This window comes from Trematomus bernacchii, unplaced genomic scaffold, assembly GCF_902827165.1.
Source record: "Trematomus bernacchii unplaced genomic scaffold, fTreBer1.1, whole genome shotgun sequence".
NCBI classification, from domain to species: Eukaryota; Metazoa; Chordata; class Actinopteri; order Perciformes; family Nototheniidae; genus Trematomus; species Trematomus bernacchii.
The window spans coordinates 2,900,706-2,913,016 of NW_022987685.1; the positions used below are offsets into that span (position 1 = coordinate 2,900,706).

General features: G+C 39.3%; 1 protein-coding gene across 3 annotated transcripts; it reads left to right on the plus strand.

Moving 5' to 3' along the window:
* The first annotated feature begins 1,976 nt into the window (after positions 1-1,976).
* LOC117487932 (leucine-rich repeat LGI family member 2-like) lies at positions 1,977-12,243 on the plus strand. Of its 3 annotated transcripts, none has more exons than XM_034136719.1 (7): positions 1,977-2,014; positions 4,677-4,897; positions 9,810-9,881; positions 10,222-10,293; positions 10,407-10,576; positions 10,712-10,876; positions 11,382-12,243. In XM_034136719.1, the coding sequence occupies exons 2-7, from the start codon at positions 4,725-4,727 to the stop codon at positions 12,191-12,193; spliced, it is 1,464 nt and encodes a 487-aa protein (XP_033992610.1). In that variant the 5' UTR covers positions 1,977-2,014; positions 4,677-4,724; the 3' UTR covers positions 12,194-12,243. The 3 variants fall into 3 exon arrangements, with proteins under 3 accessions (XP_033992610.1, XP_033992612.1, XP_033992611.1); XM_034136721.1 differs by lacking the exon at positions 1,977-2,014 and adding an exon at positions 5,348-5,420 and having other exon boundaries at positions 4,827-4,897; XM_034136720.1 differs by lacking the exons at positions 1,977-2,014; positions 4,677-4,897 and adding an exon at positions 5,258-5,420.
* The last annotated feature ends 68 nt before the right edge of the window (positions 12,244-12,311 follow it).

Below are 12,311 nucleotides of genomic sequence, written 5' to 3' on the forward strand. Positions count from 1 at the left end.
TCTCCCCTCTTAATGCTCTTAAACATATTTGTTCTATAATACAAAGTGCTTTGAATATTAAAGGAGGCTCAGTTCATTAATGTCAAAGGATTTAAAAAGCATATTATCTCAATAGTTGTATTTATTTAATAGTTTGTATTCCATCTAGTATTTCATTTAACTGTCTGATTTACTGTTATTCCACCATATGATGCCTTCGTGCTTTTATTGTGAAGGAAACCTTCAATTTACATTGTATTCCTCTAAAAAGAGCGCTTCAGTTTAACTATTTTACAGAAACATTTATTTTATAGTGTCACATATGGAAAAGTGTTGAATTCATATCAGAATTATTGCTCAAAACGCATATTTTTTTGACAATACTTTTATTTTCATCACTGTACCGGAAGTCGTATATTTTTTCCCCACATCTCATTCCGCGCGAATTGACAGCGGAGCCAAATACAGTGACACCGCATCCGGATAAACAAACGGGGGAGTGGCGGCTCGGACTGAGGCGGACAGGCAGCCTGTATCCTGACATTGTTTTGCAAAATATTCCGGATAATAATGCAGTCTTCCAAGAGGAGCGAGAATGACTGGCAGGGGCTGGTGAGCGAGGTGAGTGAGACCGGGAACAGCTGTGCAGAGGCGGACTACTTTTACCGAAGCTCCGGTGTCCATATGGAACAGCTTTACTGTTTGAATAGACCGAGGAGCTGTGCAACATCACAAATAAACCCACTTTTTATTCGTTTTTTGTATGATATGCTGTCTACTGGTTGATTTAAGAGGTGACCATGTTATTTTGTCAGGCCTCCGGGTTGGAAATGCAGTGCCACATGCCCACATCCTTAACGCGACCTGATGCAACACACCTGTAGGGCTGCTGCATCTCTACATTGCTCGAATTAATCTTTAATGCTATTTAGAACTATTCGACTAAAGGGGGATATATTAAATAGACATTTATATTAGGCTAATGTTTAAAATGTTTTAAATATGGTGATAACTATATTAAAGTTGTGATAAATAAACAGAGATTAAAGTTTACTTAGTTTTTTGCTGCCTTTAATGCACTTCTAAAATACAACACATTGCTGTTGAAGTATTCGTATTAGCACTATCCTATAATAAAGAAAATGTACTTAAGAAAAATGTCTGCTTTGACTTTATTAATGTTAGATAGTTTCATTTTTATTTTAATACTTAGAATTGACAATTTGTCACTATTTTCACATGTTTTTCTGACCAAACAAACCATCCATTAAGTGGCAAAAATAACTGCCTCATTTAAATTGCATTAGTTGCATCTGTGAAAGAGTGGTTATCATGGCTGAGCTGCAGACACTACTACAAGCTGCTATTTAATTTGGTTATGAGCTGTACTGATGGATATGAAGCTTCGCTCTGTTCCCTCTGCTGTGTGTTATCTACATGTAAGGCACTTGGCTTCAGTGTGTGTGTTTCCACCTGTAGGGCACTGGTTGGGGTTGGTATTATTTGCACAGTTAAGTGTTTCTAACGAAGCTGGATGATACAGTTGATGTGAAAATGTTATATACAGTTGTACTCTTTGGCCCCTGGAATTAACACGAAAAGTGTCAGTGTCAGCAATTAAAGGGCAAAGCGGCCACAAGAATGCCCCGAAAGCTGTGATCAAACCAATGATCTGGAGAGTCACAGTCCCTAACCTGTGCTCTGTGATGGTGTGTGTGCGGTGTTTGTAGTTCCTGGTGTGTAAGTGGAAGCTGGAGAGTAAGAAGGAGGCTCTGCTCATCCTGTCTAAGGAGCTGGACACCTGTCAGCAGGAGAGGGATCAGTACCAGCTGAGGGAGCGCCACCAGGAACTGAAGAAGAAGTACAGGGAGCTCATCGTGAGTGCTCATGTTGATCTGTCCTCAGTATTTTCTCTACACACACGTCATTTTTCCCTGTCCCCGTGCACTCTCCATGTGGACTTCCAGTTTAAATACTAAACTCTTTTCATATTTTAGGACGGTGACCCCTCTTGCCACCAGAAAAACGCAATCAAGTAAGTTGTGGTTAAAATCAAGGACTCCATGTATGCCACTGATGCCAAAAGTATTTCTTACTAAAGCATATCTTATATATCTGCTATATGAGTACTGTATTTTTGTTAAAGTTTTGCTAAGATTGTACATTTTCAGTGTCAAAATAATATCCACTGACTTTATATGTTCTTAGTTCTCTTTTATGATTCAGTCTCTCAAAGGTTTCAAACATAGGAAAATGTTTGGGAAAAATAATACAATAAATAATACTTTTTTAATAATCTAGATTTATTTTATGAATATTATTATAATACTTATTTTAATATGTATATATATTTAAAATATACAGTAAAGAAATAAATATTCTACTTGTGGTTGACACTGGAAATGTGATTATTAAGAGTTATATTGTCTTATTTTGTTTGTTTTCTTAATCTTCACTTGTTTACAGAATTTACTTTCTAGATGTGATGTGGCCAATATCTAGACATCTTGTTTAACAGTTATGTATTCATGTATAATCAGAGTTTAGACAGCTACAAGTGTAATATAGGTTAGAAATCAGCCGCAAAATAAGTGTTAAAGGAGAGGTGTCATGGCCATTTCCACTGATCATAATTCCATTGTTGAGGTATACTAAAATAGATTTATGCTGTGCATTTTTCCAAACTCACATTGGTTTCGCATACAGCATCTCTGTAAACTACATGTATTCACTGAATTTCACTCTCTGCCTTTAACGGCTCGTTGTAGCTCCAATAGCTCCAGCCCCCACCCTCCCTGTGAGCACAGTGTGCTCTGATTGGTCTGGATGTTGTGAATCACGCAGAGCTCCGTGGAGGTGTTGTTTCCTTGTTTAGGATACATAGCGAAACACAGCCAAACTCATCCTGAGCGCAGACAAACTCACAGCCGAAGTAAAAACAATAAGTGTGGCTTGATATTGAGTAAGAAAAAGGTTGATAAACGCTGTGAGAATGGGTCTGCAGAGAGAATTTCGCCGCAATCCCAACTGTCTGTTATCAGCCTGCAGCCAGGGAGGAGAAATCAGCAGAGTGTGTGTGTGTGTGTGTGTGTGGAAGTCCGTGGATTGGTCAATTTGGACCAATCAGCGGGGGCTTAACGTAACGGCTCCGCGGACGTAACGTAACGGCTCCACGGATTGGTCCATTTGGTTCCGGGTACCGCATGACCGTATCGTGTCATAGCTCTGGGTGTGGCTACTGGGTGTTCACACGTCACAATGTCCAGGAAGAACATGAGAAATCTCCAACGAGGCGTTTTGGGGAGGTCTTTTCTGTGTTAGATAGACCCTCCAGAAAAACGCGGGCTAAAATCCTTGATTATGCAGGCTAAAATCCTTGATTATGCGATTAAACATGCGGGGTTTTTATGTGATTTTATGCGGTGAAGTTGCGAAATATGCGGAAATATGCGAAAAGTTGCGAAATATGCGGGAGGCGGAAAAAAGGTGATTCTTCTCCCACACCCTGTTACTAGGCTACTACTGAATGAAAGTGAGCCCTTTTAAAGAGTTCCTATGATAAACAAGCATACTAGAAGCAAGCTACATCACAAAGTGTTATTTATGTATTTATATATGGGCTATTTTAATCACTCTCTCACACACACACACACACACACACACACACTCTTCTCCGCCTCATTCTGTTTTCATTTACTCGTTCGTTATCTGACCAGCTTCAATCTTGTAGGCTACTCACCTCGTTTCTTGTAGCCCTCGAAAGGGTTTTGGAGGTTGATGCCTCGGTGAACCTGAGTTGTTTGACTTTCTTGTCCGCAGCAGCAGAAAGCATTTTAGAATGTTTGAATGAATCAAAGTGGGTCGTCACCGTCGATTTTCTCTTATGCTCCAACACACAGTTGCACGGGGTGCAGAATAGTTTCCCCCCACTTTCGTGCAAGACATCGGGGTACTGCTTTGCCCGGTCTTTAGCAGAAATGTTCGTAGGCAAATGAGATGGATTCGATTTTTTTATCTTGGTCAGAGCCGTATAATAGTATAATAGTATAATAGTATATAATAATCTATATGGCGCTGATCTTGTTGTTTTCTCTCTCGTGTGAGTTCCACACATTCACTCTACGGTGTTGTTTACCTGCGCGAGCTGATGACATCACTACTTCACGTTAACTTTTTTTTCCCTCAACTTTGTGTGGAAAAATGCGGGGATTATGCGACCTTTTAATAAATATGCGCCCTTTTAAAAATATGCGCTATTTTGCTGATTATGCGGTAAATTATGCGATCGCATAATCGCGTTTTTCTGGAGGGTCTAGTTAGAGTTTTACTCCCTACAGGGTGTACTTTGAGAGTTTTTGACTCTGCAGACCATTTACATGCATAAAAACCTTCATAACACACAAGGGGACGGGTAATAACCGGAAAAGCATGACACCTCTCCTTTTAATATAATTCTAAATGAAGTATAGAATAGTTAATACAATGTAATACAAAATTAACACGATTACCATTTTAAATATATTTTTCAATGAGAATAATGATCAAACCCTCTCATATCGTGAATTATATTGTTATTGCAATATCAGCCAAATAATCGCAATTAGTAATATTTCCAAATCATGCAGCCCTAATCTCCATGACGATCCACGTGGCCAATCACCAGCTGTTTTCACGATTCTCCTCCATCTTCTCCTCAGGTGAACCTGGCTCAGCTGCTGAGAGACTCCAGGGAACGAGTGCATGAGATGGAGGAGATGGAGCACAACATGAAGGCTCTGACCGACGAGCTGCAGGACGTGAAGGCGGAGCGCGCCGTGTTCAGGGAGAAGACCTACCGCCTGAACGTGGAGCTCAACCACGTCCTGGGCAACCGTGAGGCACGCATCATTGATGTGGATGCCCTCTGCATGGAGAACAGGTGAGTGGGACACAAGATCTTTGGGAACTACTTTCCCATATCTCCAGTTCTAGAGAGGCCATGTGTTTTCTACAAGCTGCAGATTCCCAGACACTTGCTTTCACTCTAAGTAACTGCTTCCTGTGTAGACATGTCTCCATATTTACCCTCTTTCTTTTGCTTTACTGGGTGTTAACACATCAGAATTATTCTGTTTTGGAAATAAAGAGAAGAATATCTCTTTATAAAGAGAACACAATATATTGTAAAAGCTGAAAAGTGAAGTTAAAGATATAACCACATCTTTAAACGTGTTTTTTAAAATTATTTCAAATGTTTCAGAGAAATTTGTAATTTTAATTAAGCTAACGGTACGTTTCCTCTGGTCTATTGTGAGAGAATTGTCACATATTGACTTTTTATTCAGTTTTTAGCCACATTTTCATCACAAATGATTCGTTGCTGATGCAGGTATTTGCAGGAGCGGTTTAGCCAACTGCAAGAGGAGGTGAACCTGCTGAAATCCAACATCATGAAGTACAAGGTACAGATGGAGGGCCTCTGACTCTGACGATTCATTTAAACGGTGGCACTGCAAGCTTTATTCCTCCTTTCCCCCCCTCCAACAGACAGCTCTTGAGAGGAGGAAGAACTCCAGTCCTCTTGTGGTTTCATTTGTTCTTAAGAATAATCTTCACTTATTTGCCCACAACCCATTTTTGTAGACATATCTTCAGCAAATATAATATATTTTGTTTAAAACTGTACACATTTAAAAGCTACACGCCTACCAGCTGAGAGCTTAGGACTCTTTACTAAAGGACAGAGGTTAGACATCTGAATACAAAAGCAGGTATGGCTATAAAGTTAAACTGTAAAAGCCACTCAAGGCTTATTTAAGTGAATACAATATGAGACGGCCTAGAGATGTTGAGTTAGTTATGTTGGACATGATTGGACTTTATGGACCCCCCTTTTTTGGGTCTAGTTTGAGGTCCAATGAGGGGCCCTCTTTGAAGAGGAGGACTTTCCCCACGCACCGGGATGGAAGATTCCCACATATTTGGAAGCCCTTTTTATTTGTAGTTTGTGTTTTGTTCATAATCTACATGTTTACATATTGCAGAGTGGTTTTGGGAGCACATATTGAGGAAGCAGTAAAAACGTAAGGATGTCTAACAGTACCAATATAGTGTCGCTGAATATAAATGGTCTAAGCACACCAAAGAAAAGAGAGAGGGTTATAAGAAAATTGAAAAAGGAAGATGTACAAATCGTATTCCTTCAGGAGACCCATTTATCCAAATTAGAACGTGAGAAACTGAGAAGGTATGGTTTCAGAAATGTATACTATAGTTCATATAAGGAGGGGAGGAGAAGAGTTGCAATATTAATATCCAATCAAACCCAATTTGAATATGAAATCAAAGACAAAGAAGGAAGGTATATCATAGTTAAAGGAAGATTAGAAAATGAACCAATAACACTGATAAATATATTTGCACCACCAGAAAGCGATAAAACTTTTTCTCTGTTCGATGTAATTGCTGTAGAAACAAAGGGAATCTTAATTTGCGGTGGAGATTTGAATGTAGTTATGAACCATAGTAAGGATACAACTAGTCACAAAAGATCCAAACAGTAATTATCAAAATTCGTAAATATATCACTCAAAGAAATCGAGATGATAGATGTATGGAGAACCCTACATCCTTTGGAAAAAGACTTTACACATTTCTCGGCCGCCCATAAGGTCCACTCAAGGATAGACTATTTCCTCATAAATGTAAATGATATTCACAGGGTAAAGGAATGTAGGATAGGAGGGGCAGATGTGTCGGACCACAATCCAGTCTTCTTAAAAATATGTTTAAATAACAGGACATGACACACTGTCTGGAGACTCAACGCTGGAATATTAAATAGTGAACAAAGAAAGGAGAGAATAAAAGCAGAAATTAAAAACTACATAGAGGAGAATGACAATGGAACAGTAGACCCTACACTCCTATGGGATGCCATGAAAGCGGTCATCAGAGGGAAATTGATAGCTGAAACTGCAAATGCAAAAAATATTAAATTAGAGGCATGTAGAAAATATTCAAAAAGATTAAGAGAATTGCAAAGGGAATTTCAGAATACAAAAGAATCAGAAACAGACCAAGAAATCAAACATTTGAGAACAAAGATAAATGATTTACTACTATTATGAAACTGGACCCAGAGCCACTAAACTATTAGCAAAACGTTTACCAAAACAACAAGTAATTAACACTATTAATAAAATGAGGGAACCAGATACAAACGTGCTGACGTATACACCGGAGAATATAGAAAGAATCTTTCAGGATTACTACAGGCAATTGTATACACAACTGACATCTGCAGATAAAGAGGAAATGAGGGCTTTTTTAAACTCACTAGACTTACCGTCAATTGGCAACATACAAAACGATGTTCTTACAGCGGACATCACAATAGAGGAGGTGAATAACGCAATAAGTGGATTCAAAAATAATACATCTCCAGGTAGTGATGGATACCCTGCGGAGTGGTACAAGATGTTTAGAGAAGAGCTGGCACCGCTTCTACTATCCTCTTTTAATTGGACAATTCATAATAACAAGATGCCACCATCATGGAACTGAGGCAATCATTTCAGTCATACCTAAACCAGGGAGGGATAAAGAACACTGTGGAAACTATAGACCCATCTCAATATTGAACGTGGACTATAAAATATACACAAACATTATTTCTAAACGACTGAACACTTTTATATCAGAAATTCTAGAAGACCAGACAGGATTCCTAAGCCAACGTCAAACACAAGATAATATTAGAAGGACTCTACATATAGTGGACCATGCACAAAAGACTAAACAAAGTACTATACTAGTAAACATTGATGCAGAAAAAGCATTTGACCGGGTAAATTGGGAATTTTTGTATCAAGTATTGGAACGATTTGGATTTAATAAGAAGGCAACACAATGCATAAGAACATTATATCAAAAACCAACGGCTAGAATCAAAATGAATGGAAGCTTGACAGACAGAATTGACCAACTACACCATCAACAATGATTAGGGACACATTTAATCTTAATTGGGATTTTAAGCAAATAAAGTATTTGGGTGTCATCATTACTAGGGGATTCAATAAAATATACAAAGCAAACTACAATAAGATAAATCAAGAGATACAAAAAGATATCAAGAGATGGTCTACTCTACCACTAGACTTTACCTCTAGAATTGAGACGGTGAAAATGAATCTTATGCCACGACTTCTCTACCTGTTCCAATCCCTGCCAGTGGAGGTTCCCCAAACTCAATTTGCAACATGGGATGGGCAAATATCAAGGTTTATTTGGGGGGGCAAAAAAACCCAGAGTAAAGTATGAAACTCTCCAGTTACCTAAAAACAAAGGGGGCATGGACCTTCCCAAACTAAAGGAATACTATAATGCTGCCCAATTAAGATATGTTGTATGCTGGTGCAAACCAGATTACACATCAAAGTGGAAGGAAATAGAAAAGGAATGTGTTGAATATCCAATCCAGAATATTATTGGCGATAAAGAAATATACAAGATAATACAGAACCAACTAGATTTAATTACATCCTTCACTCTGAAATTATGGTTTCAAATAGTTAAAAAGCACGGGATAGGGAAAGATATACATTTACTAAAATGGGTAGCATTTGATAGTAGTTTTAAACCGGCTGGATACGATAAGGGATTCAAACTATGGGTAACCAAGGGGATTACAGCATGGTGCACTTTAGAGATGGATGGGGAGCTGGAGAGTTTCCAGAATTTGAAGGATAAATATGATCTGGATAAACATGACTTCTACAGGTACTTACAAATAAGGGACTACTAAAAAAAGCTAATTAAAAGAGACCCCTCTGCTGAAGTGAATGGTGTGATTCAAATCATAACTAATTCATACAAAGAAACCACAATTAGAATCATAACTGCTCTATACAAAGTATTGTCCTGAAATAAACATTCAACTAAATATATAAAAGAGAAATGGGAAACAGAATTGAACACAACCATTTCAGATGATGATTGGCAAAACATGTGGAAGATACATCAATCATCCACCAATTCACGGATATGGAGGGGATACTCATGGAAACATTTGATCAGATTTTTTATCACACCTAAGATTCAGAGTAAATACTTAAATACAAATCCTCTGTGCTGGAGAGAATGTGGAGAATCAGAGGCCAACCATGCACACATATTTTGGTAATGCTTAAGTTCTGGGAATCGATACACAAGGTTTTGCAAAAGATACTGAGTTATGATGTTCCTATGGACTACATGGTACTCTATCTGGGCAATTTTACAGAGGAAAATGTTCACTACATAGATAGATATCTTGTAAAAATACTGTTGATAGCTGGCAAGAAAGCCATAACTAGGAAATGGTGCAGGGTGGAGCCTCCTACTATGGAACAGTGGATGGGGATCGTGGAGGAGATTCATATAATGGAAAAAATGACATATCGACTGAGACTGCAAGAAACACAATATGAAGAGAAATGGGAAAAATGGTCAAAGTTTAAGATTTAAACCAGCGACAAGGAATACTGACTGATTGAATAAGAGGAACTGTTCTGACAAATGGTCAAATGAGAATGTGACTCCCGACTGCATTTTTATTTATTTTTTATTTTATATTATCTCTGTATTTGTATCTATAGCTGTATTGCATTGTTTATTTTGTTTGGGTTGTTATGTACGTGCACAGCTGTTGTTGTAATGTTTTTATATAATAAGTGTCAAAAAAACAACTGTACACATTTTACCAGAACCAGTGTCATATTTCATACATCCATTCACAGAGACATGTGCTGAGTGTGTTACCATACCATAAGCTTATTACTAACATGTGTTGTTGTTGTTGTCCTCAGGTTCATTGAGAGTAATAAGATGGAGACTGCATCCAAATATTCCTTCAGAGGACTCAGGGACTTGACACACTTGTATGTTCTAACCTTTACAATCATTCCCATACATTGTTAAGACATCTCATCTGTAATATTTATTCGCTAAAGTCATTTTTTAATATGAAGCCATTGTGAACCATTGTAGGTGATGCTTAATAATTCACATTTTATTCAGAATAAGGGTAACAGCGTTGAACATTAATATTGAGTATATATCAAGAATATTAGTTTTTTCTTCAGTGTTTCCAGTCATTAAAGTGTTACTTGTACCTTAAGTCTATAAATATGATGCATGTTTTTCCATTTTCTGTCATTGGAGTTATGATTTTCTTAATATGTGCCATTTTCTGTATTGATCAATGCCTGTATTTTCCAGGTCTTTGGCAAACAACAACATTAAAGCATTACCTCGGGACGTTTTCAACGACTTGGACTCACTGATAGAGCTGTGAGTTTCATAATCCGTATCAAAAATGAATCCCGGGTCCCATGCATTTCTTCTAATGTATGTTTTAGCTACTTTGTTCATCTGCAATGAAACTGAGGACCTCTCTTCTGCAGGGACCTGCGAGGCAATGCTTTCGAGTGTGACTGCCGAGCGAAGTGGCTGATGACGTGGCTGAAGAACACCAACGCCACGGTTTCGGATGTCGTGTGTGCTGGACCAGAGGACATGAAGGACAAGCGCCTCAATGATATGACCAGCCTGCACAACGAGTGCGTCTCAACAGGTGAGAAACACCTGAGCCAGATGGCCTTGTCTCTGTTCTAAGTGGCATCAGGCCACTCGACCAGGTCATCCCAACAAGTGTAAAGAGGAGGCAAAAGTGTGGGGTTTCTAAATTCAGAATGTGCCTTTTCTGCAGATTTCGTCCTCCATCAGTCCCTGGCATCTGAGTCTCTGTCTGTGGACACATTCAGCTATAAGAACGACGTCTATGTGACGATAGCTGCTCCCAGCGCAGAGAGCTGTATGGTTTTCCAGTGGGACCACATAGAAATGAACTTCAGGACGTATGATAACATCACAGGTACGGCAAATGTTTTAACTGTGGATGCTGTTGTTACATTTTGAGAGTTTGGGGCCATTTTGCTTCATAAAATGTCGGCCATTTTGTCTTCTTTCTGAATTTTGAGAAGGAAAAATACACATTTAAGAGTTTTTCTTACTGCGTTTTGTGTTTGTAGATTCAGTAGCATTCCCATTGTTTACAGTTTTTACTGATCTATGGAATGATGCAAATAAATATCCTAAAATCCCTCTGTACAAACCTTTAACTCTGATAGGTTTGAATTTACAAATAGAGAATTTTCCACCTGGCATTATACTGTATTCAAGTTTCTGTACTAGTAATGTATTTAAATTAAATTAGCACATATTTGATACAAAATAATGGCTAATTTGCATATTTAAACGCAGCATTTCAGAAAACCTGTCCAGCCAGTAGTGAGCTGGGGAAGTTTGAAAGTGTTTTTCAATAACAACCTTTTACAATTTGGTATTGGCCCATTTATTTTAATTTCTCCGCCTTTCAGGTCAGTCCATTGTGGGGTGCAAGTCAGTGGTCATCCAGGACCAGGTGTTTGTCATCGTGGCTCAGCTGTTTGGTGGCTCCCACATCTACAAGTTTGATGAGGACCAAAGCAGCTTCAGCAGGTTTCAGGACATCGAGGTGTCCAAGATCTCCAAGCCCAATGACATTGAGGCGTTCCAGGTGGGCTCTGACTGGTTCTTTGTGATTGCTGACAGTTCAAAAGCAGGCCTGTCCACCCTCTACAAGTGGAACGATAAGGGCTTTTATTCCTCGCTGCACGAGTGGTACCGCGACACAGACGCAGAGTTCCTGGACTTGGATGGGAAGGCGCACCTTATCTTGGCGAGCCGCTCGCAGGTGCCTGTGATCTACCAGTGGAGCCGGAGCAACCAGAAGTTTGTCCTGCAGGGAGAGATCCCTCACATGGAGGACGTTGTAGCTGTGAAGCACTTCCGGATCAAGGAGGAACTCTACCTGGCTATGACGCGCTATATCGGTGACTCCAAAATCCTTCGTTGGGGTACCAAACAGTTTACAGAGATCCAGGCCTTGCCCTCACGAGGCTCCATGATTCTCCAGCCTTTTTTTTTCAAAGAGCGTTACTACATGGCTCTGGGAAGCGATTACACCTTCTCGCAGATCTACATGTGGGATGATGAGAACAAACTATTTGACCGCTTCAAGGAAGTGTACATCCAGGCACCGCGCTCCTTCACTGTGGTTTCCACCGACCGCAGGGACTTCATCTTCACCTCCAGCTTCAAGGGAAACACGCAGATCTTTGAGCACATCATGATTGACTTGAGCTTGTGAGGGGCCTTGTCATGGCCCCCGAAAGATTGGTGGAGGGGGGAAAAAAGGACTACAACACACTTTTTCAATTTCAATCCTTTCATTCGTTTCCGTCCCAAGTCAAAGCTGGGTAAAGATG